Source organism: Hyaena hyaena, unplaced genomic scaffold (genome assembly GCF_003009895.1).
Source record: "Hyaena hyaena isolate Hyena2069 unplaced genomic scaffold, ASM300989v1 scaffold_119, whole genome shotgun sequence".
Classification (NCBI taxonomy): domain Eukaryota; kingdom Metazoa; phylum Chordata; class Mammalia; order Carnivora; family Hyaenidae; genus Hyaena; species Hyaena hyaena.
This window is the reverse complement of record NW_024080750.1, coordinates 2509361-2534309: the sequence shown is the minus strand read 5'-3', so window position 1 is coordinate 2534309 and position 24949 is coordinate 2509361. Positions and strand designations below refer to the sequence as shown.

The window sequence follows — 24949 nt, the reverse complement described above, 5'->3', positions numbered from 1 at the left end:
CGTCCGACTTTCGCTTAGGTCATGATCTCGCGGTTCGTGGGTTCGGGCCCCGCGTCGGGCTCTGTGCTGACTGCCAGCTCAGAGCCTGGAGCCTGTTTCAGTCTGTGACTCCCTCTCTCTCTGACCCTCCCCTGCTCATGCTGTCTCTCTCTCTCTCTCCTAGAAATAAATAAAACATAAAAAAATAAAATAAAATAAAATAACATCTGAAATTTAGAGAAACCGGCTTTGTAAGAGTGATTCAGGAGCCTCAGGGCGCTTCAGGGCATATGTTTTCTCTACTCTTCACTCTGTAGTTTCATTCACATTTGGTTTTTCAGTCACTAGAGGAGACCCGAGGGTTTCAGATCGCTCTGGTTCCGTGCTCTCAGACGTGCGGTGTGCACACTTGATTTCAGCCAGCAGGGTCCAAAGAGGTGTAGTTGCTAGGTTTTTTTGTTTGTTTTCACTGTAAACAAGTCAGTAGCCAAAAACCTAATTGTATTCCCCACTGTGTTCTTCCCTTCTTGTAACAAGGAGAAACACATTGGAGTAATTACAGTTTGTAAAATAAACCCTGTGCTCGTTACTCAGAGCATGATCCATGGTCCTGCAATATTGACATCACCTGGGAGGTTTTTTGTTTTTCTCTTTTTAAGATCTGCAGGCTCCCAGATCCCTCCCCAGACCCGTGGAACCAAATCTGCATTTTAACAAGATGCCCTGGGGATTTGCACACACAATGAAGTGTAAGAATCCCTAATTTAGATGTTAGAAGTGTGATCGGTAGCTTGTCCCTTTCTGGCTTCATTTATTTAGACTTTGTGGTAGGCGAGTGGGGTGCTGTGGATATTTTAAAGCTAGAAGTGGAATAAAAACTTATACTCATGCTGGTTCTTTTTTTAAAATTATTATCATTTTTTAAGTAAGCTCTGCATTCAGTGTGGGGCTTGAACTCAAGACCCTGAGATCAAGAGTCTCATGTTCCAACGACTGAGCCAGTCAGGAGCCCCTCTTTTGCGTCCTTCTGTGGAGAGGTAGAATGGAAAGGGGAGAAAATGTTAGGGCAGGGGTATCTTCAAAAGTGGTCTGCAAATGTTGATTTTTTTTTTCCAGGCTCCGCCCTCCTTAGGGCTATCTTAGCTCTCTGCCGTCTTCATGGTCTTTGGAAGTATTAGGCCTCAGGGAACCACATGATACACATCACCTTAAACTTTTTCATGTGTAAGAAAAATCCAGTAGAAAAATTGAACAGTAGAGTCTGCATATTAGCGAGAAGATTCTACTCCCCGAAAGAGAAATTATCTCAAGATCCCTATTGATGCATCACCTTTAAGATACGGTCTGGAGGGGCACCTGGGTGGCTCAGTGAGTTACGCGTCTGACTTCGGCTCAGGTCATGATCTCATGGTTCATGCGTTCGAGCCCCGCGTCGGGCTCTGTGCTGACTGCCAGCTCAGAGCCTGGAGCCTGTTTCAGACTCTGTATCTCCCTCTCTCTCTGACTCTCCCCTGCTCATTCTCTCTCTCTCTCTCTCAGAAATAAATTAAAAAAAAAAATTTAAAAAAGATACGGTCTGGAGCAGCATATTTCAGACATTTTTTGCGTGTGATTTAATTTTGTTCTTACAAATGAATACAGTGAGAGTCTGACTCCCGAGTGAGCAGCAGTTTCCGGTTAGTTCTAACGCTGGCGGAGGCTGCTGCTCCATGTTGGCCTGGCCCGCCTGGCCCAGCCTTGGGGGAGGCCTGCACGTCAGCCCCCACCGCTCCCGGTGCTTCCTCTCCCACTGCAACCCAGCCCGCCCTTCCCTGGACCTCCTGTTGCTGCGCTCCACCCTGCCTTTGAGTGACTTTTGTTGTTACTCTTTTACCTACTGCTCAAGTCAGATGTTGAGGAAGCTGCTGCTGTGCCGTCTGATCCTCTGTCGGAGGAGTTCGTGTGTTTCTTTGCACGGGGTGAGGCGGTGTAGTAAAGGCTTGGGCTCTGGGGCCAGACTGCCAGCTCGGGTCCAAATCCCAGCTCCGCTTGCTTGGCCGTGTGCTCCCGGAAAGCCCCATTGTTGCCCTGTGCCTCGGTTTCCTCATCTGAGAGACATGTCAGACATTAGAATTCTAAGTGCTTCATCCTCAGAGCAAATCTGTTAAATAGACACCTCTATTGGACCCTCTCCTGGCAATGTGACTGTGCTGTGAATGGACATCGAAATGAAAACTGGTTTTTGCACCTAACTTGCTAGTGAGTTGTTATAAAATACAGGGACACAGTCATGGTGAATTTGAGCTTTCCAAACAGCCAGTCAGAACATAGCCCGTTGGTACCCTCCGTGAGCGCTGTGTTTGCCTGTAAAAGTGTGGGCTCCTATATTCTTGTCTCTGATGGTCTTAACATGTTCGCTGTGTGCTTGGAATTAGGTGTCGAGGTGGAAGAAATGCTCATTGCAGTGGTGATGTTCATGTTCTGTGGGCAGTTACATTTGACTTGTGCTTTGGGAGGCTCTTTTCCTTCTACCGAGCTCTGTGCTCTCCAAGGGCTGCATTTGTTGATGAAGCAGATTTGATTCCGTTTCATTGCAAAACTTCAGCTTCTTGAGGCTTCAGACTTTGCCTTTGAACTGTACGTGTATTTCCTTATTTTAGTTGTTTTACGTGGTGCCACTTACAGGTTGTACGTTCTTAGTCTTGTACAGTGCCGTGAACTCTTTTAGCCCAAGAGGATAGACAGAATGTCCTCAACAGAACAATGACAAGGTCATGGACTCTTTAGACACCCAAGTCCGTGGAGTAGGGAGATTTAAGATCATTCCTGCTTTTGACCTATGCTGTTCAATGTGGTAACCACCAGCTACATGGGAATATTAAAATTTTAGTTCATTACAATATTTTTAAATTAAATAAAGATTAAAAGTCACTTGATCAGGCACACAGTCCACATTTCAAATGCCCCAAAGCCCCCCCATGGTTGTGGTTGGTGTTGAACAGACCAGACGTAGTATGTAGCCATCAGGGCAGAAGGTACGATTAATACCTCGAGCCTACAGAAGCTTACAGCAGCCCTTTTAAGAAAGTGTGCCTCAACTCTGGATTAGTTTCATTTTACCCAAAAGAAGTAGACTCTTCTGTATTTTTCTAGGGTTACCAGAACACAATCACATAGTTCCCAGCCAAAGAGCACCATTTTAGGTAAGCAGAATTCTGTTTTCAGTGGGAGTTTGCTCTTTATTAGAATCTCACAGACAGCCGTATCTTCAAAACAAGATCTGCTCTTATTCTAACTTGCGGCTTAGCTTGGCAGCAACTGTTTAGGGAGGTGGTCAGGCCCCGCTTGGCCTATCCGTGCGCCCCTGCGGTGCCCTGAGCAGTACCTTTCCTCTCATGATTTCTTCCTCGAAGCTCTAAGAGTGGTCTCTGCTTAATAAGGAAGTCTCGTCCGTGGCATATTTCTAAATTCACTTCAGGGCTAGCTTGTATCGAGGAATCAGTTGTCGTTCTTTCTTCTTTGGTTAAATGTTCTCTTATCACAAGCCAGGGAAACAGCTATACGTGTAAGAGCACAGACGCCCCCACACGCCCAGCTCAGCGGCTCCAGTTCGTGTTAAAATGACTCTCCCTCCTGTTGCAAGTGCCAGTGAGGCTCCGCGGGAACCTCGGCCTGACGCAGCGCCTGCAGCCTGTGCCGCCTCTCCAGGCACGTGGCCACCAGAGGGGCTGTCGAGTCCACTCTGTTGGCGAACAGCAAAGGTGACCGAATGATCCATGACAGGTCTCCTGGTCCGTACACGCAGCTCCCGTGGACGTAGCGCCCTATAGAAAGAAGCACAAAAACTAGTGTGTTTGTCTCATTGGTTTACGTTCACACCTGAAAAGTGATGCTCTTCCAAGGTCACCAGGAAGGCCCCTGCCTCACGGAGGCCAGACCACACACAGCCTCCGCGATGGCTCTGACAGGACGCTTGCATTCCTTCTGCTCGTGGTCTCCGACATGCGTGACGGCTACTTTAAGGGGACGCTGTGGAGTGTCATTAGCCACGAGCACGGGGGAGATGTCACAGCATGCATTTGCCTGGCCAGCTCTAAATTCTGAATTGAGCTCCACGAATTTTGGTTTTTTACCTTGGTCGTGGGGAGTTTGCAAGAATTGCCTCGGTGTTAACACAGCATTGCCCCGGCCCTCTTTTGCTCTTGCGGGGTGAGCACTGATACAGATAGAAGTAACTGACATCGAAATGGTAGTTAGAATCCAGGGCCAGATTCCTTCACGACGAGCTCAGTGGCTCACGTTACGTGCCTGACGCTGTGCTCGGCTCTTCCTTCTCTCTCTCTCTGTTAACCCTCCGGCCAGCGCTGCAAGGTGCTTCCCATCCCCACCCCCGGTTCACAGAAGAGCCAGCGCTCAGTCTGCGCGTGAGGGAAGGGTCCATCCTCTCTCTCTGCTCAGCTCCACCCTGCTTCTCTCTCCAGGCCAGCCCATTGATCCTACTTCTAAGAACCTATCTCAGGGAAATATAGAAAAGGGGCTGACCTGCACGTATAGAACTGTCCAGTGTTGTTTGTAAGACAGGACCGAGGTGGAAAGACCCTTCTGCCGGTGAGCAGGCGTTCATCCAGGAAAGGGCCAAGCAGCTGGCACAGGGCAAGCGCCCCATAAGCGGTGGCTCTTGTCACAATTGACATATTTTTAACTGATAGACATTCTTGGTACAGTGTCATCGATTGTCAGTAGAATTACACTGAACCAGTTGGAAAGTATGAACATGAAAACAAGCTGCATGAACAACTTAGGACGTAGCGAAGAGAGAATCGGCTGCCCTATGACTGTAACTGGATAATCCCTACTGTGTGCACACGTGAACTTGAACCAGGAAGGGGACACAGGCACGTGGCAAGTCCTCAGCGTGAGGTTAATGCCGTTTGGGTGATCACAAGTAAACAATACTCTTGGTTGCTGGTAACAGCAGGGTGACTTGCTCTGTGGGTACTTATTCACTGGAGGGGCAGCAGACAGCTTAGGGACCCAGCTCTGCCACTTCCTGTGCCGCTGCCTGTGACATTGGGAGTGACCTCACCTGTCTGAGCCTGGGGTTCCTCATCTGTAAAGTGTGAATAACTGAGAGCCATTGTGAGGATTGCCTGTGGGTGCAGAGCGGGGCTCCGAAGGGGTCTACGGTCACTGCCAGTGCTCAGCCTGAGGCGGGGGCTGACTCAGCACCGGCCGTCGGTGGCCACTTGTCCCGCTGCTTTCCTAGTACACAGTTCGCAGTCTGAAGTGAGCGATGGCAAGAACTTGCTGCAGTGTTTACTTTGGGGCAGTGATGATTTTTTGGTAAGGTTTACAGTAATTGGGCTTTTGTGGCAAATATTGAAATATTCAGGTTGTCGTTATAAGAATTCTGAATTCTGACTTCGTTATGGGTAGCAGCAAGCCTTCATGACTTCTTACTCTGTGAATGAATCATGTTTTGGGGAGGAGTCTGAGCCCCCACCCTCCCCTCCGCCTTTCCTGAATATTTACTTACTGGTCTTGTCCCCAGTGTGTGATGGCAGGGAGCTCCTGCTTTCTGAAGAAAGGCCAGGGTTGCTTCTTAGCCTATCTAACCATCACCACCTTATTGTGTGAAGAGCTCCCTAATTGAATCATGGCTCAAATATTTATTGAACACGCTAGAAAAGTATTCCAGCCCTTCTGACCTGGTACCTGTCAGGAGAGTGGCTGTGCACACGGCTCCAGAAGTTGCTGGTCTTTGAATTATTCTCTGGTATTGGGTTTACATTTTTTAATTTGTCTACAACCTGTTTCTCTTAGGTCAGTCTTTTAAACGGCTGGGAAACTGGGTGAACCAGGCTGATTTTGTGCATCAAGCCCGAGTGCCACACCCAAATGCACTATTAAAATTGGTGGCTGTGTCTGTGCGGTGGTTTCTGCGGTTGTTGGGACACTGTTGTGTAGAAGAGAGGCCAGGCCGGATGCCCGGGGAGGGAGGATTGCTATGCACCCCCCGCTCTTCCTGCCGTCTCTGTCCAACAGTTTGCGGCCCCCAGAAGGTCAGACACCTCACTTTTCTTTCCCTTGTGGGCTCCCAGAGCATTCGCCCCACTATACCTGTCCATATGGCGCCATGACGACTGTCCCCTCACCTCTGCTGCTCTCAGGCAGCTGCCTCACCCTGCGCTGCAGGTGGCGGGGGAGAGCGGTGCCCCGACACTGGGCGTGAATGGTGGCGGGACAGGAGCCCGATTCCGGGTCCCTCGCTGCCTAGGCATTTCCGCCCGAGGCTGTGCCCTTGTCTGCGGCCAGCCGCTGCTTTTCCAGCCTTTTAGCCAAAGAAGGACACCAACGTCCCTACCCCAGGTCTTACTCTTCTGTATTGTCCTGGTAACTAAAACCTCTGGACACCAGGCAAAGGGGAAAAAGGATTCACAGCTCCCAGGGAGAGTCTCCTGGGGCCCAAGCGGAAAGACCTTACTTCCCTTCAGCAAGAACTTAGTGCCACCCGCACTCTGGAACGTCTGCCTGCGTTCCTCACTCGCCTGCTCTGGTAGAGACCAGGGGGACACAGAGCTGTTTTTAAATAAATGTTTGAGGGGCGCCTGGGTGGCTTAGTTGGTTAAGCGTCCGACTTTCGCTTAGGTCATGATCTCGTGGTTCGTGGGTTCGGGCCCCGCGTCGGGCTCTGTGCTGACTGCCAGCTCAGAGCCTGGAGCCTGTTTCAGTCTGTGACTCCCTCTCTCTGTGACCCTCCCCTGCTCACGCTGTCTCTCTCTCTCTCTCTCCTAGAAATAAATAAAACATTAAAAAAAAATTTTTTTTAATAATAAATAAATGAGTTTGAATTCTAGGAGCAGGTGGAAGAATCCCGCTAGCTTCTGTATTTTTATCTTAAACCATTTATTTGTTTGTTTATTTTAAAACACAGAACGCTTCCCAACTTTGCATGTCATCCTTGCACAGGGGCCATGCCAACCGTCTCTCATATCCACTGAAAATTCTATTTTCAAATCCCCTCTTTCAGTTTTAGTACACGTGCTGCCGAAGCAAGCGCCGTAGACCTTTTAGAGTTGCAGCTGAGTTGTGTGTTCGCTTTGTGAAAATTTATTTATCTACCCAAATATGATTTGTGCGCTTTTCTGTCTAGATATTATAAATAAGTTTTTCTAAAAAAAATTGACCTCATGTAGTTGGGACCTCACGAATCCCATCACTACTTCTGCTAACGATCATCTTTGGATAGTTTTTGTAAAATTGGAAGGCTTCTCTTGATTTGGTTCGATTTTTACCTTTACATCCATCGTGAACACTTCCCTCCTCGTTTCTCCATTTAATGGCTCGAATGGCTCCTTCCCAGCCGACGTCTGGCGTGGCTCCCGGGGCATCTAAGGGGGAAAGAACAAGCATCGCAGTGGACAGGCAGCTGCTCAGCCTTTAGGCACCAGCTCTTCCACGCCGCGCTCCCCCTCTCCCCAGAGGCCACAGTCGGGGAGGAAGGTGGAGGGGAAGTCCAGCCTCGCTTCAAGTGCTTGCTTGTCAGCTGATGGAAGGCTACGCTTTGGGGTGGGCAGTGTGCATGGCAGCGGCAGTGGGGTTGACCAAATCTTGTGTTCGGCTTTCATTTTCGTCCCTGTCTCCATCCCTAGTAACTCACTGTGCACGTATAGCGTGCCGTTGGCATGATGGTGTTGGGTTTCTTTGGATTGTGTTTTCTGCGTAACAGCTGGCCCTCAGAGGGGATTTGAAAATAGAATTTTCAGTGGATATGAGAGACTATAATAAAATCCTAATCGATTTCTGCTGGATTCAGTGTTTGCCTGGTCATCTGGACCGATTATAGCCATTCAGACTTGAAGCCACATCCCTTATAGGAGCGAATCAGCTTTATACAAAGACAAAGTAAGGCCACTTAAAGGAGGGAGGACATCAGGTTTCCCTCCACCTCTTAGAAAACCTACCTGAGGTATCGTGTTTGCCACCCCCAGAATTACTACTTTTAATGTTTTCCATTGTTTTTTTAAATGTTTAATTTTGACACAGCACACGTGGGGAAGGGGGCAGAGAAAGGGGGACAGAAGATCCAAAGCGGGTTCTGTGCCAACAGCAGAGTGCCCTGCGGCTTGAACTCATGAACCGCGAGGTCATGACCTGAGCCGAAGGTGAGCACTCCACTGACTGAGCCCCCCGGGCACCCCTAATGTTTTCCATTCTTACTGGCACAACGTCTGGCCCTTGTATATACCCAGTAATAGTATTTAATGAGTGAATGAAGAAATGAAGAAGTTTCTGAAGATTTGTGCTCTGCTATTGGTCATACTTCTTTCTGGAGAGGGAACAAAAGCAGCCGGGCTGGTTTGGGCACATGGCCTTCTCTCAGCAAACTTGAGACCCCTAAAGACCCTCCCGTACTCCCCAGAGTGGAAGAAGGTTTTGCAAAATGTAGAGCTCTTCACCAAGCCCTGGCAAATAGTGAAATACAATTTTCCCTTAAGAATAAACTTCTGTTGTTGCCTCTGATCTGAACAGACACTGTATTGCTGGGTGTTCTTACCTTTCAGTCGGTTCAGGGTCACCCAGTAGTGCTGTTCGGGGCTCGGGACGCCTCTGCACCACTGCAGCAGGTCTCTTGCGCGGATGTCCGTCAGTACAAATTCTACAAACTTCCTCGTTAGTACATAGTAAGTGCTTCCAAAATAGATTGTTAAGTTATGGGGGGGTTCCTCTTTGAATCTTCCTTCTGGAGCTCCATGGATACTTCCTTCAGGGGTCAATTCAGGATGACGTCCACTTGTCCTGGAGGTAACGTTTGGTAGTTGGATCACCCCAGGAGTGATGTTTTTGTCAGCCCATTTGCTCCTGATGTAGCCTATGATTTCTTTGTTGGTTTTGATTGGGAAGTCTTGTCCACAAAGGTTGATGACATAGTTCCACTGAAATTTGGAACGGACCAGCTCTTTCATGCAAGTAATATCTGCCTGCAGTCTTGTAAAGCCAGTGCGGGCCACTCTTCCTCCCTTGGATGAAATAAAAATATTTTCAAAACAGTTCACCAGGGTTTGCACAGCACTCTTATACTTCTTTGGGGCCTTTTTGTCAACATGAATGCAGTAAACGTTTTGAGGCATGTAAATAGCTCTGAGCAGCTGCACAAACATAGTCAGGTCCTTGTGAGTAGATACAATATATGCCAAAGAGAAGTTGGCCTCTTCTGCAGACAGGGGTCTGGTTATGAAATGCACCTTCTGGGAGACCTGAGAGCAGTTTCCTGCCCTGTGCATGTGGGCAAGTATTTGGGAACCATGAGGGTTTTTGCAAAATTTTGCAATTTGGGGGGCGGCCTCTTTCCCTTCAAACAAAGCCAAACACAGTTCATCTGGATAAAAGCTGCATTCCACTGCTGCGGGGTCGGTGGGCTCCGTCAGCTCCTCTGGAGCTGGGTCCCTTAAATAAAGGAAAACGCACACGCACACGGCTGTGCACACGAGGAGTCCGGGCTTCGTGGCCCGCAGCTGGCTCATGTCTTCAGCTCCCGGTGCCTTCTTATCACCGTGGTCGGAACTTCTTTCCCTCTAGGCTCCCTAGGAGAACAACAGAGAGGGTTCAGGGTGGCAGCACGCACCCCCAGCCTGCAGCTTCGCCGAAGCGCAGCGCACGTGTAGAAAGCATCGTGTGTGCTCAGCTTCGTGGATGTGTGTGCCCGCAGAACCATCACCGCTGTCATCAGGACAGCCGTCCCCGCCCCCCGAGAGATTTCCTGTGCCCCTTTCACCCCACCCGCCTCGCACCATGTCTCTGGTACTCCCTGTGTCGCTGTACCTTAGCTGCGTGCTCTCGAACTGTATAAACGGAGTCGGATGCTGTGTACTGTCTGCCTGGCTTTTTTCACTTTGGATAATAGTTTTGAGATTTTATGCACCTTAGATTTGTGACCACTGTTTCTTTCTTATTGCCGCGCAGCACACTGTGCCGTGGGCAGGCCACAGTGCGTGCATCTGGTCCTCTGTGGACAGACCCTGAACTCGCACCCGGTGCTGGGTGTGCCGAGATGCTGTAAGCGTTCTCGCACGGGTCTTATGTGGACCTTGTGCCCGTGCTTAGATAGCTCTACCAAAGCGGATGGTCCTCAGTGCGGAACCATGCTGGTAGTTGGTTAGGTGGCCTCGGCCCACACAGAATTAACACCAGTGCGTCCAGGTTATCGAAATGTATCAGCCTTGGGAAAACTGAACAAAACAGGGCTTACGGAAGCAGAAGGTCTACCGTGGTTCTGGGGTTCGTCGGCCAGCGCGCACTCCCCCTTCCCCTGACGTCAGAACGGAGTGCTGCCACCCCGCAGGGGCTTGGGCCTCACGCTGCCCTCACCCAGTAGCCATGTGCTGTACTGACATGGCTGCCGACCTCTTCACGTTTACTGACTTCGCAGAAAATCCTGATCACTGCTTCAGCAACCTCGTGATTACGAAGCTGCTTGCTAAAGACTTTATTTTGGCACAGTAGGGGCGATGAACTTTGAAACACAATTCTAAATGAGGAGCAGTGGCAGTTGTACAAAAAATAGCCCTTAGTAAAAACTTCTGGAATGTTAAACAGCAGGCTTTCAGGGTGATGTTAACAGGACCTACGTTTTTGTTTCTCTGCGGGTAAATACCTAAGAGTGGAACTGCCAGCTGTTTTCCAAAGTGCTTGTGCCATTTTACTTTCCCGCAGCAGTGGGGGGAGCTCCAGGGACCTGATAGCCACCCCCCCGCCCCCCTGTGCTTGGTGTGGTCAGATTTATTCGTTCTAGCCATTCTGATAGGTGTGTGAGGCTGATTCACTCCAGCTTCACTTTGCATTCCCCTGGTGTCTAAGGGTGTTGGGCGTGTTTTCACATGTTACCTCCCTTCCCTTGACAGGTAAAAAAAAAAAATCTCAAATACTTATTTTGGACATGAATGCTGTCCTGTTGTACATCATGCAGACTTCATTTTATGCTCTTATCCTGTATCATTTTATAATTCTTCCCAGTAAAGAAAGCAATAAATCAAGAGAACCTTTGTTCATCACAGAATTTGGTTTGTTGAAATGAGTTTATGAATTTTTTAGAGAAGGCTTCATTGATTAAAGACGATTAAAGGCTTCATTGTCTCACCGGATAAAATTATTTGGTAATAATTTAGTTGCCTTTCTGGAGTCCTATAGAAATGAATGAATAGGTTTAAGAGGAGCAAAGATGACCAACCCAAGGCGTTTTGATTATTATTTTTACTTAATAACGCATGCAGGGATCATCCTTTAGAATTTAGGAAGAAAACCGATCCAGTAAAATGGCTACATTATCAGTAAATTTTCTTTCTTGTTTAGAAATCCTGGCTCCTGATTTCTATAAAAAGTCATGTCTCCGCCTGTTGCTATTTCTTGTTTATAAGAAGCCCATTTGCTTTTGAGCCGTGTTTTATCTCGGATTTGACCCTCGTCCCTTGCCCTTCCACATCATTAGTTCCAATGCTGTTTGGATAAAGCACTGACTAGGCAGCATCCTGAGCTAGCTATCCTTCTCTTAAGCTATGAGCTAAAACTGTAAATGGATTGTGAATTTAAAGAATGTACTCATTTTTCTTGTAGAGTTTCGTTTTCACCCACCCTGCTTCAAAAATAGAAAGCAGCCACTGGCTCACTATGCCAAGTTTTTTGTGCCAGTTTGGCAAATGTTCATTGATTGCCCCAAACATGAGACATTAGCTGCATAATTTTAACGATGTTTTTATAAATTCCATAATACATTTTGTAAAGTATTCACCGTAATTGACACATTTCGTATCTCATCTCTAACATACACAAAACCTATATCATAGTAGTAGAAATTCACTAGGGAGGAAATACCTTCTTGAAATGAAATTAAAATAAAGCTTTTAACTACTTTTAATAATTTTGCTTGGGGCGCCTGGGTCAGCATCCAATGCTTGATTGCAGCTCAGGTCATGATCCCAGTGTCATGGGATTGAGCCGCATGTCAGGCTCCTCACTGAGCATAAAGCCTGTTTGAGGTTCTCTGTCTCTTTCTCCTCCTCCCTCTCCTTCTGCTCTCCCCCCCCCCCCTTTGTTTTTTTGGTTAAAGGGAAACCATGTGCCATAGTTTATTATGTTTAGTGTGGAAAGGAGGTTTTGGGGGTTTTTTGGCTTTTGCCATCTTTGGTTTTCTTTCTAGGCTTGTGGTTAAAGTCACACATTCTGGTTTCATCATAGAAATGTTGTTAGCCTCACTCTGCCGACAGATTACGCCCCGTGTAGACTGTGGCTCTGCCACAGGGAGTTAGATGTGTTCAACAGTTTATGATAATTGAAGGAAGACAGGTCCTGTGTGGAATCCCTTGTGCTTTGGGTGACACCAGGCTAAGTGGCTATGTCCCCTCTCCAGAGACAGGGACGGTGGCCGGCCTGTGTTCGTCTGCCACCTTTCCTGCCTCCTGGTGCTAGTGCTGTGTTCACAGGGGTCCAGTTAGATCCGCCTTCCCGCTCGCCGTCCCACCGGGCCTGAGAGATCACTGTGCTCGAGGTGCCCCGTGCAGCGGGGCCAGGGTCCCCAGCAGATGGCTGTGTTGTCACCGCTTCACCACAAGCTCTTTGAGGCAGTCAGGCCAGCCTCCCAGGTGGAGGCCTGGGAACCCACTGCTGTGGCTCCAACACAGCACCCAGCAGAGGGGGGGACCCTGGAAATCCCCATCAGCTCTTTGGGGGGGGGGGGGCGGTGCCAGCGGTTCCTCTTTAAGTGGGGGCTTGCCTCGTCAGTTTGGCTAACATTTCCCAGCCTCAATTCTTGGCAGCTTGTAGCGGTTTTGTCTTTAACGTGGAGTCCACTTTTGTTGCCATAATGAAAATGTAATTGTTAACATGTGACTTTTCTCCCACTGAACTAATTTCCAAGACATGTAAGTGGTGCTTTTCAAGTGTGGGTAACATGCAGCTCATTAAAAAGTGCAGTCTCACTGCTTTCTGAACCACTTTTTTTCTCCACACAAAATTATATTTAAGATATTTATTTATTTGGGGGCACCTGAGTGGCTCAGTTGGTTAAGTATCCAACTTCAGCTCAGGTCATGATTTCACAGTTCATGAATTCAATCCCTGCATCGGGCTCTGTGCTGACAGCTCGGAGCCTGGAGCCTGTTCAGATTCTGTGTCTGCCGCTCTCTCTGCCCCTCCCCGCTCACGCTCTGTCTCTGTCTCTCTCAAAAATAAATACACTTTTGACAATAAACTATTTGTAAAAAAAAAAAATTAAATTAAAAAAATAAAAATAAAAAGGAAATAGTAAATTAAAAATAAATACACTTTAAAAAATGTTTTTATAATATGTATTTATTTTAAAGGCTTTAAGAAAGAGTGGCAGTTACCCTTGCATTTTCTGGAGTGGACACAAAGGTTCTTTGTTGAGACCAGACCCATGTTTAGTGTCCGGTACTGTTTCCTCATGTGTCACTAAAGTCACGGGCGGCTCCTAAACTTACTGTCATGTGTGTAGAAAGAGCTCCCTGTCGGTTACTTAAATCCTCCTTCCTGAGCCCTCCGTACCCTCAGCCCCTCAGCCCTCCGTCACTAGAGCCCGTGGCAGGCAGCGTCAGCAGAACGTGCTCAGGGTGCACATTCTGGAATAGCTCGCACACCGTGGTGTTGTGAAGATCACACACTGAGCTGACTGAAAACATACAACATCCAACGGGTAGTGGCGAGGCTCCCCTGTAGAAGTCATTACCAAAGTTGTGGTCAAGGACAGGGTTTACACGGTTTTCCCTTACACAGTGCTAGAAGCTACGTGATAACGGGATTTTTAGTCCCAGTTCTCAGACGGACTTGTGTTGCTGTTTATGTTTTTGCCCGAGCATAGAATACATCCAAGGGATTGTTTCAAAACACATTACTCCCCTAATTACTGGGCCAGGAGGGTACATTTTTTTTCTTCTCTTCTTTGTTCATCCACAGTCCCCCCTTCCCCACCCCACAGTGAGCCTTAACAGCCAGAAACAAAAGTCAGCAGCATGGGTCTGGTGTCCTGTGTTAGAACTGGAGCACCTCCTGTAAGGGGAGTCATTTTGAATTTGTTAGGACAAGATTCAATTTGTTATAAAGACTTTTCAGGGAGGGGGTGGTGCCTGGGGGCGCAGTCGGTTGAGCATTGACTTCGGCTCAGGTCATGATCTCGCTGTTCGTGGGTTCGAGCCCCGCGTCGGGCTCTGTGCTGACTGCCAGCTCAGAGCCTGGAGCCTGTTTCAGTCTGTGACTCCCTCTCTCTCTGACCCTCCCCTGCTCACACTGTCTCTCTCTCTCTCTCTCTGCTAGAAATAAATAAAACATTTAAAAAAAAAACTTAAAAAGATAATAACAAAGACTTTTCTTTGTTGAAAAGTTGACACCCTGTATAAACTAAGTCTTTTATGCTTTTTTTTTTTTTTAAGAGTTCATTTCTGTGAGTGAACAGATAATGAATGGGCATGTTTAAAGATGCACTTAAAGTAGTTTGCTGTGTGTTCTAGAATATTACTGTTTTAGAGCACTAACATTAGCGTACACAGGTTAAATGACTTGGTCTCCATTTGCTGGACTCACGATGGGGTCCTGGGGGCGGGGTGTGGGATCAGATGGACTGAGTTCCCCACCGAGCCTAGCCAGGGGAGGGGCTCTGCCTGAGTAGGAATGGGGTGCTCAGCGCTGACCCCCAAGACCATGGATGCTCCGCACTCTCCATTTACTGCAGGTTTGTCTTCAAAAAGTCACTCGAGCCACAGCAGTGAGAATATGCTGTCTGTTATTTATTTTTGTTGGGCTCAGAATGATGCCTACACCCAAGTTAGAGTGTTCGGTTTCTTAGACGGTCCCAGCTTATGATACTAGGCCGACTTTGAATTCGAATACCATCCGACCCGCCAGTAATGTAGGTGTCTGAGTCACAACACGCACACCCTTTTCAGCCGCTTTGCTACAAAGAGGAAAACTCCATCATAGGGCACCCTACTCAGAACCACAACAGAAGTATCATTAGTATGTTTGGGTACAGGATGAGGCCTGAGAATTTGGACGTGGCCTTGAGGCTTACTCACTTCTTACCTCCCGCATGAGGAAAGAGCAGGTGGTGGCATCTTAAATTTAAAAATCTCATCTCATTCTGGAAAATATTCCACTTTTGCTGTCTTTGGCTGAACCAAAGAGTAAGGACTGTTTGCGGGAAAAAGATGCCTGCTACATCTGCACTGAAGACTGCGACTGAGGGGCGCCTGGGGGTCTCAGGCAGTTGAGCGCCCAACTCTTGATTTTGGCTCAGGTCATGATCTCACAGTTGTGTTTGAGCCCTGTGTCAGCTCCACGCTGTGAGTGTAGAGCCTTCTGGGATTCTCTGTCTCTGTCTCTCTCTCTCTCTGCCCCTCTCCGCTGCTCACACATTCTCTCAAAAAGTAGGGGCACCTGGGTGGCTTAGTCGGTTAAGCGTCCGACTTTCGCTTAGGTCATGATCTCGCGGTTCGTGGGTTCGAGCCCCGCGTCGGGCTCTGTGCTGACTGCCAGCTAAGAGTCTGGAGCCTGTTTCAGTCTGTGACTCCCTCTCTCTCTGACCCTCCCCTGCTCACGCTGTGTGTCTCTCTCTCTCCTAGAAATAAAAAAACAAAACAAAAAAAAGTAAAAATAATACTGATATTCCTTTTTTTTTTTTTTTTTTAAGAAAGTTCCACACCCAACATGGGGCTTGAACTCATGAGCCTGAGATCGAGTCACACGCTCTAATGATGAGCCCACTGGGTGCCCCTAAAAAGGTTACTGATGTTCCAGTCTTTCTGTTTTAAAACCATAAAAGAGGCAAAGAAAAACATTTTAAGAATGTACCTGCTCAGCGTCTGCCATCCGTGACCCGTGCGGAGCTAATGCAGTGTTTCCCAGAAGCTGTGCTCCTTTTCCAAGGAGACCCGCCTGGGTTTTCTCTTCCCGTGGCTCCCGCTTAAATCACACGAACAGAGTTGCTTGGCAGGTTTTATTAGCCTTTCGTCCCTGGAGGATTTTTATTCTTATTGGTTCTGAGCTGTAGATTGGAAAAGAGTCACTTTTGCTTCAGGACTGGGTCGCCGCCTGAGACCACAGCCGTCAGCGCCTGGTCCCAGAGAAGGGCAGCAGTGATGCTGGTTCTGAGAGCCCGATGGAGTCCTGGCTGTCATGGGTCAGAGTCCACAAAGGCTTTTAAAAACAGGAGGCCAAGTTTAGTTAGCTGATCCTTTTTCATCAAAGAGATAAATGAAAGTCATTTAAAAACCTTGTTTGCTTCCTGAGTAGCACTGGTGTTTCAGCCCCGCCCTCCAGGGGGCCTGAGTTCAGGGACACAAGTGCGCTGTGCGACCTGTCCTCCAGGGGCGGGGCTGCTCACAGTGACACCTCTGTTCTCATCGCAGCTGCTGGGGACGCGCCCTTAGCGCCTTTGCCTTCTCTGGTGTAAAGGCCCCTCTCACTCGCTGCTCGCTCTCAGGCTAACTGCGGACAGACAGACTTATTAAGAGTAGGGAAGCCGAGGCACCTGGGCGGCTCAGTTAGGCGTCCGCCTTCGGCTCAGGTCATGGTCTCGAAGTTCGTGAGCTCCAGCCCTGCATCGGTCTCTCTGCTGTCAGCACAGAGTCCGCTTCAGATCCTCTGTCCGCGCCCCCCTCCCCACCCAGTAATGAAGGAATGACTTCTACTGGGGGAGACTCGCCACTGTCCCTTGGATGTCGCATGTCTTCAGTCAGCTCAGTGTGTGAAAAAGAAACAGTAAAAAAAAGTGACACCGAGAGATACAAACCGTGCACCGTAGCTCCTTCTCCTCTTGCACGTATCCCGACATTTGAGCTTGACACTCAGTCAGAAGTGAATATTTAAAAGTCAGCGTACACACACAGGCACATGTTCATTTATTGCATGCACTGAAGTATGCCTGCGCAGGAGACAGGCTTCTGTGCTGGAGGCCAAGCAAGCCCCGCAGTGGGGTTTCTGGGCCAGACGCCCGCTGTCGGCTGTTGGGTGCAAATGCTGTTTGAAGACCAGTGACTGAGAAACCACTCTTCCGGGGCGCCTGGGTGGCTTAGTCGGTTAAGCGGCCGACTTTCGCTTGGGTCATGATCTCGCGGTTCGTGGGTTCGAGCCCCGCGTCGGGCTCTGGGCTGACTGCCAGCTCAGAGCCTGGAGCCTATTTCAGAGTCTGTATCTCCCTCTCTCTCTGACCCTCCCCTGCTCACGCTGTCTCGATCTCTCTCTCTCCTAGAAATAAAAATATTTAAAAAAAAAAAAAAAAGAAACCACTCTTCCATTTGTTCACGACCTAATCATACAGGTAGAGGAGCATGTTGCCTGTGATTCCACTACCGCTCCCTTGGCGCTTCCATACTGGCTTTTTTCCCCAGTCCTGTTAAAAAAAAAAAAAAATCTGTCATCTGGTTATACAATTTGTAGTCTTTTTCTTGTAGCACAAAGCACTTTCTACATTGTCAGAAACTCTATCTGCTCTTCTTTCTGAGAATGCATTAAGATTCATTTAACCATTTTCCCCCATTTTTTGGACACCTAAGTTATAAGTGATAAAAGCAAGCAGATTTAAGATAAATACATCATTGGGGCGCCTGGGTGGCTCAGTCAGTTGAGCATCCCACTCTCAGTTTTGGCTCAGGTCATGATCCCACAGTTTGTGAGTTCGAGCCCCATTTTGGGCTCTGTACTGACAGTGCAGAGCCTGCTTGAGATTTTCTTTCTCTCCCTCCCTCTCTGGCCCTCCTCTGCTCTCTCTCTTTCTCTCTCAAAATAAACAAACTTAAAAAAATAAAATACATGATTTCAGCTGTGCAGTAGATGTACACATAGAAAAATGCATTTGCAGGGGCACCTGGGTGGCTCAGTCGATTAAGCATCTGACTTCAGTTCAGGTCATGATCTCATGGTTCACGAGTTCAGGCCCCACGTCGGGCTCTGTGCTGACGACAGGGAGCCTGGAGCCTGCTTCTGATTCTCTGTCTCCCTCTCTCTCTGCCCCTCCCCAGCTTGTGCTCTGTCTGTCTCTCTCAAAAAAACAAAAAACAAAAAACAAAAAGAAAACTGCATTTGCAGGAAGATATGGGAGCTTTTTACTTACAGTATGTGTTACTTTATAAGCAGAGAGTGAGTCAGTCCCTTTGGGCCAGCTGTGTCGTTGCAACTCCCCCCCCTTTTGAAAGTGACCCTCCCTCACCCCTTCAGTCCCCAGAGAAGAGCCACAGCCACAGTGGATGGAAATCTCTTTGTTCTGGCTTCACTTGCCCCCAGGGCATAGACAACTTGCCCAAGTTCCTGGGGTCAGGCAGGAGCCTGCCAGGGTCAGGCATGCACCAAGAGCCAGTGACAGGGCCTGTAGCCCATGGAGGGTCACGTGCCTGGCTCCAGGGGGCAGCCCTGCTCGGTCCCAGCAGTTGAGGCCTTGAGAGGATGGGTTTGGTGTTAGTGGATATTTTGGATTTGGGAGAGAAAGCAAGGTTTTTAGTACGAGAGGTTCTCTACTTTCTGTTGTTAGCGGCTAATTCAACTTTAAAAATACAACTCTGGGCACCCCCCCCCCAACTGTTTGCACATGGGGTCCCAGTCCTATCTAGACAACCGGTCACATGTGAAAGAAAGAGATGGTTAACTGCCAGCGCGCCAGGAGAGGGGGTGCCGAGGAATGGTGGAGAGCAGCTGCACGAAGCCCGGAGCAGGGCGGGCGGGGGGGGGGGGCGAGGGGCAGGCCAGACGGGGACTCCCTTCTGCCTCCTTTGTGCTCTCGCAAGGGTTATTGACACCCCAGCCCCACTGGGCCGCACCTGCCGCCTGATTCTTCCTGTGGCTCCCTTTTCATTCCCCACCCAAGGAGGAGACCCCCCACGAGAAGGCTCTCCCCAAATCTCCCACGGTGTGGGGCTTCCCGGGGGCTCCTGCAGAGCCTGGAGGCCTCCCTGCAACGATGGCGGAAAGCAAGCCCCTGCCCTTCCGAGGCCGCTGTGACTTCTCCGCGGCCTCCACCTCACGACTTGGGGGCCAGTGGAGGGTCTCCTCAGTCCTGACATTTCCCAGGCTCCTGTGCGGTGGGCTTGGGAGGGGGCAGCACATGCGTGAGCAGCTCGGGCGGCGGAGGGCTCGGCACGGGCTGACTGGCCCCTGGGTGTCGGGAGGTGCCGGGAGGGCTGGCAGCTTCTAAGAAGGGCGCTTCGTGTCGTGTCTTGTGCGGAGGGCGTGTGCCCTGAAAGAGATTCTGGGCGCAGCAGGGCGGCCGTTGCTCCTGTTCCGGCAGGAGCTCCAGGTCAGCACAGGCTCGTGCGCACGGCTCACACACCCGCCGGCCGGCCGGTAAAGTGGCTTCACCAGGCGGTAAGGGACAGAGACTCAGGCAGAGTCGGGAGGAGCCCGTGCTGTCCCCTCCGTGAGAGGGCACCTTCCCCAGCAAAGCGGATGCAGCCACACCCGTGCAAGGTTTCTCCCAGGGAAGCTCGTTAGAGACGGACACGCGTCCTGGGACGGGGCGGGGTCTGCGCGGGCGGCTGTCCCGCAGGAGGACACGCAGCTGCGGCCGCGGCTGAGCTGATGGTGGCTGACTGTTGGGTGCCCAGCCCTGTGCTAAATGCCCTGCGTTGTTACCCCCAACTCCTGCCTCAGCCCGGAGCGCGGTGGGAGTTCGTTCTACTCCCCATTTAACAGATGTGGCACCTGAGGCCCAGAGAAGCCACCGGCGTGTCTCAGCCTCCTGGGGACCCACAGTAAGGGGAAGAGGACACAGCAGAGCCCATGCTGGCTGGGACCCTCGCCCGAGCAGGGCGGGCTCCCCAGCAGACCCCCTGTGGGGACAACAGTGGGCAGCGGCCTGTGCCTCCAGACAGGTCCCTCCCCTCCTGCTGGGACCGAGCCGTTTCCCCTCTTCCTGGCCCTCTTCCTGGACCCTAGAGCAGGCTTCTCACAGCAGGGTTCCCACAGGCAGCAGCGCATCACCTGAGAAAACATGAGAAATGCGGGTTATTGGGCCCCACCCTAGACCTCCTGAATAGGACACCGGCCTGGGGTCCCATCAGGCCCGGAGATGCTGATGCAAGGTCAGGTTCACAGCCCTCGGCTCCGTCTGGGAGGGAAGCTGCGGGCTTCTTCCCTTCCGGGCAGTGCTCAGCCCCGCGCGGCCCGTCACGGGCTCTTAGGAAATTAGTCATCGTGAGACGAACCGGCAGCAGGTGCGCAATAAATAGTGCTGGTGATTCCTTACACAGACGTTTCCTGAATGCCCACCGCGGGCTGGTGTCTGTGATCGCGGCCTTCCCGCACACCCAGATTGGGCCTGCGGGGAAGACAGACAGCCTGACACAGGAGGTGGTGGGGACCTTAACTGAAATCTGGGGTCCCAGACACTGGCCCTCCTGGGCCCACCACGCTGGCTCCACATGCAGGACTTGCCAGGGCAGAGCTTGGACTCAAAGACACTTTGGGAATTTCCCGAGTGTTTGCAGAGCGGCTGTTGGGCAAGGGAGAGCTGGCCTCCGCGGGGTGACAGAAGGTTCTCTGTTCTTCGCCCTCCGCAGTGCGGGGCCGCCTTCCAGGACGACGACATCATCGTGCTCAACGGCACCAAGGAGGATGTGGAGACGCTGAAGGGAAGGATGGAGGAGAGGAGGCTGAGGGCGAAGCTGGGAAAGGTAATTTCCCCTCGTGTCTGCCCCTCACCGTCCGGAGGCTTCGGCCGCCTCGGCTCCGGGCCCCGTTGCAACCCCCCGAGCTGTGTTGCTGGCCCCTGGCGGGCGGGCGGGGGTCAAGGTGGCTCCTGTCAGGGCTCACAGTGCAGGCGGGGCGTCTCTGCTCTCCGTCACCCAGCTTCCTCGGCGACCTGGGGTGGCGAGAGCTCCTTTGTAAGACAGGCGTCGCCGAGAGGGGCAAGGGCCCACAAGGTCATGCCCGAGGTGGGGGCAGCCACACAGCCCCTGAGCTGGCACTGATGGAAGAGTCGTGCTGGGTGTTCAGAGCTTATAAACTAGAAGCAGAAAATCACCATTACCGCACGTCGGGAGAGCCCGTGCTGCCCAGGTGTGCAGGTCCCAGGAGTCCCCCAGAGGTACTGGGCGGGGGGCCCGGCCCTGGGAGCCTGCCATCCGCCCCCCCGCAGGACGCAGGGAACTAAGCAGCCTCCTCACAACCGGAGCCCCCCGACCTCCCTGTGCCCTTGGTGGGGGGACTGGGCGGGAGTGGCACTGCGGCTCTGCAGTGGCATCTGGAGCCCTGGCTGGATGTGCCCTGTGAAGGCTCGGTTTCGTGGCCCTGGGCTAGAATCACGTTCCGCCAGCAGCGGACTCCTTGCTTGCGGACCTGCCGTAAAGGACTGGGCTGAAAGCAGTTCATCAGCTCCGAGGTCCCCAAGGCGCCGGCCGTGCCACAGCCACCAGTACATGGCATCATGTCACAAGGTGTTTGCCATGATCCCCACTGCTGCTCGCCAATAGCAAGTTTCATTCTTTACAGAAAATAAGCGGGGGACACCTGGCTGGCCCGGTTGGTGGTGCATGTGGCTCTTGATCTCGAGGTCATGAGCTCAAGCCGCACGCTGGGTGGAGAGATTACTAAAAAAATAAAAATAAACTTTAAAAAATTGTTAATTAAAAGGTTAAAAATAAAACAATGAAAAACTAAGGTTCATGGTAAGTGCGGGAGAACTTTTGTGATTAGAACTCAGAGGAATGCTTGAAGGGTTAAGAGAATTAGCGCCGTCCTGAGTGCATAGAATCACGGGGAAACCCCTGTGTGGTGGCATTTACCAGTGATGCGGTCACAACAGATTTCTCAGAGCCGTTTTCATCCCGGTGGAGGACGGGGCTCTGGGCATGTGTGCTGCATTGGTGTCTGAATTACTGGGGTTTCGTTATCAAGGGAGCAAAGCGAGAATGCAGAAGCCTGGAGACGGCTTTGACGGGCTTTGACGGTTACCAGACATTTTTACATTTTGCACAAGCATTATAAGTCCCTCTGCCTGTGTATATTACAGGTTCAAGGCCGGTGCCCGAGGAAGGTCTTTTTTTCACGTTTTCTACTGATGGGAGCCTTCTGAAGTAATTAGGTAGTGTGCCTGTGGTGCCACCTTCTGGATACTCAGGACAATGGCATTTGAGATTCTCAGTAAACAGTTCTGTTTGTGTTTTCTGTCACCGAGTCAGTTCTCACACACCTGTGTGATTTTAGAATGGTCACTTTCCTTTTTTAAATTCCTGTTGACCAATATAGTTATTTTAAGGGACAGAACTTTAGTGCCTAAAAATCTGACGTAATCCAGAGTTTAGGAGATTTGGCCAACGTGCCTTTTAGTATAGCCTCAAGTCTTTTTTTAAGTGTATTTACTTTAGTAATCTCTACACCCAGTATGGGCTCGAACCCATGACCCCAAGACCGAAAGTCTTAGTCTCTGACTGAGCCAGCCAGGTGCCCTCAGCCTCAAGTCTTCATAGTTAAACAAACAACTATCAAAGCAGGTTGACAGCTTTGATGAAGTCACTGGTACGGGTTAGATCCAGTCTGTGTTTCTGTTGCGGGGACATGAGGTCCCATCTCTACTTTGTTATTTGTAGTCACCCTTAGCGGTGTCATCGCTAAAACCTGGGTCTAAGACTTGTGAGAATGTGATTTCTGGAATATTATAAGTCGAGAACTAGGCAGGTGTCTTCAGCTGCGTTCCCGAACGAGGCAGGAGCACATAGCTGGAAACTCGCGGAACGGATATGGTTTCCGACACATCTCCGGGGTGCGCACCGCCCCTCCATGACTTGCAGTGGCCTGTCCGGCGCACAACCACACATCTGCCAGAATGCAGGGAGTCTGCGCACAGCTCTCGTCTGCCCTTTCTCTTTACAGAAAGCAAAGAAACCCAAAGCGGTAGAGTCTGTCTCAAAACCAGATGTCAGTGAAGGTAAGACCCTTGAAAACGTCCTTACTTGGGCAAAAAGCTGTTCCTTTAAAATACTTTTGTTTTTTATTTTGTCTGACCTTTTTTTTCTTTTTCTTTTTTCTTCTTTTTTAATAGAATCCCCAGGACCATCGAAAGTGAAGACCGGGAAACCTGAAGAAACCAGCCTAGATTCCAGAGAGAAGAAAGCCAGCTCGGCTCCCAGAGGTACAGGTGGGTCCTGGTGAGACAGTGGGGAGCCGTGCAGGAAGCTGCTCACTGGCTGCTTAGGTCACTGTCTTCACTGGAGCAAATGGGAAGCTCAAGGGCGTACCGGGTCATGTTTCTGAGTAGTTCATTGAGCTTCTCCTAGAGGCGAAGAGACAGCCCCTCTAGCCCGGGCTCTGCCCGATGGAGGCTGGTGTACTTGCCAATTGTCTTCTTGTTCAGTGTGCCTTTGGTGCCACAGTACCGAGGCTGCACAGGGAGCAGCCCGACTGCAGACGCTGGGTCGTGTCCTGGGGCTCAGGGGGTAGAGACAGAGGGAGCCACAGAACCCGAAGCAGGCTCCAGGCTCCGAGCTGTCAGCACAGAGCCCGACCTGGGGCTCGAACTCACAAACTGCAAGATCATGACCTGAGCCAAAGTCGTACACTCAACCCGCTGAGCCCCCCAGGCGCCCCCAGGCTCGGGTTTTATGTGCACCAAGTGTGATGTTCAGAGCCAGCTCGTCCCCTGCCTCTTGGCCAAATCTCAAAGGGCTATTTGGCACATAGTCCGGAATTCAGTGCGTTTCTCCTCGCTACCTTTAAGAGAAAATACTTATTCCACAAAAAAAGAAACGCCGATTGATTACTAGGTAAAAGAATGTGTCATCTTGTGCTGTAAGTGGCATCCACAGCGGTTCCTGGATCCCAGTCCCCACTTACACGTAGTGGCCACCTGGCCTGCCGTAGGTGGCCCAGCCCGTTGGCACTTCCGTTCCTGCCCCCGTGAAAGCTGCGGATGGCGCCCCCTGGTGAGGATGATCTCTTATGCATCATTCACGGGGCTGGGCCAGAGCTGAGCAGCAGCCATGGTCATGGTGTGGTGCCACATGACAGATGTAAGTCTGGTAGCTCCGTCTGTCTAGGAGCGGGCAGTCGTGCTTCCACATTTATCCCCAGAGAGGCGGCGGCAGATTCCCCAGATGAACAGACTCCTTTCCTTTTTAAGAGTGTGGTGCGGATTTGTAAAAAAAAAAAAAAGAGTGTGGTGCGGGAAGTGACCTGTAGTTCCGACCCTGACGAATCTGACTTTTCGTTCTTGCAGCAGCAAACGGGAGCTCTTCTGGAAAAGTCAAGAAGCCTGTGTGTGGAGCCACAAAGAGGCGCATTGCGGACAGTGAAGAGTCCGAGGCGTACAAGTCCCTTTTCACCTCCCACAGCTCTGCCAAGCGCCCCAAGGAGGAGTCGGCCCACTGGGTCACCCACACGTCCTACTGCTTCTGAGTCCCGGGGTCCCCTGGGCTCTGCCGGCCCCCCGTGTGCCCGTGGTTGTGAGGTCACCCTCGCTTGTGCGGCACCCGGATTCGCAGAGTGGCCGCAGCCGCACCTGCCCGCCCCTCCCACAGGCCCCGCGCTCGCTCCCCCTGCAGATGCGCCTGGCCCCCCACTGCCCAGAGAGACACGTGGGCTGCGCCTTCCGTGCTGAACATGATTAAAGACTCCAGATCCCTGACGGGTGTGTGCTTGGCTCATTTTGACTAAAGTGGCTAATAGTTAGTGGTTAAACAGGCCAGTGAAACGGACCTTTATAAGGAAGAGGCAAGTTGTAACGCACTGTACCCGCAGCCGTGTTTGCGGGTGCTGGTCAGTGCGGGCCTCACCCTGCAGGGTTTGGGGCAGGTTCAGACAGAAGGGAGTTGGTAGGACACCGGACGCTTTGCCGGCCAGGTGACAAGTCTGCCCTTCCTCTCTGCTGCGTTCTCTCTCCTCTGTCTGCACGGTTCTGGTGGGGACGCTGCAGCCTTTCTGCTGATGGTGATCAGAGTGACCCCATGTCCTACGAATTCCTTTCCCTCAGAGGAAGACGGGAATTCTGTGTAAAATTGGTGCC

The 24949-nt window shown here is 50.8% G+C and overlaps 2 protein-coding genes and 1 pseudogene across 4 annotated transcripts in view; 1 reads left to right on the top strand and 2 right to left on the bottom strand.

Annotated features, from left to right (window-relative positions):
* The window catches only part of RTF2 (replication termination factor 2), a 39636-nt gene extending 15065 nt beyond the window's left edge, over window positions 1-24571 (top strand). The window contains exons 6-9 of one of the 3 annotated variants that reach the window (XM_039236866.1): window positions 20511-20624; window positions 22822-22876; window positions 22991-23080; window positions 24164-24571. In XM_039236866.1, the coding sequence (XP_039092797.1) occupies window positions 20511-20624; window positions 22822-22876; window positions 22991-23080; window positions 24164-24342 (438 nt within the window). In that variant the 3' untranslated portion in view covers window positions 24343-24571. Of the gene's footprint in view, window positions 1-20510; window positions 20625-22821; window positions 22877-22990; window positions 23087-24163 lie in introns of all 3 variants that reach the window. The other 2 variants (XM_039236865.1, XM_039236864.1) reach the window with 2 other exon arrangements.
* Window positions 3570-10272, bottom strand: LOC120234862 (beta-1,3-galactosyl-O-glycosyl-glycoprotein beta-1,6-N-acetylglucosaminyltransferase 7-like). Its single transcript, XM_039236863.1, has 4 exons — window positions 10208-10272; window positions 8516-9542; window positions 7254-7349; window positions 3570-3782 (listed from the first exon to the last, which is right to left on the bottom strand). The coding sequence occupies exons 2-4, from the start codon at window positions 9480-9482 to the stop codon at window positions 3574-3576; spliced, it is 1272 nt and encodes a 423-aa protein (XP_039092794.1). The 5' UTR covers window positions 9483-9542; window positions 10208-10272; the 3' UTR covers window positions 3570-3573.
* Window positions 6883-7018, bottom strand: LOC120234905 (annotated as a pseudogene).
* Window positions 24572-24949: the final 378 nt, after the last annotated feature.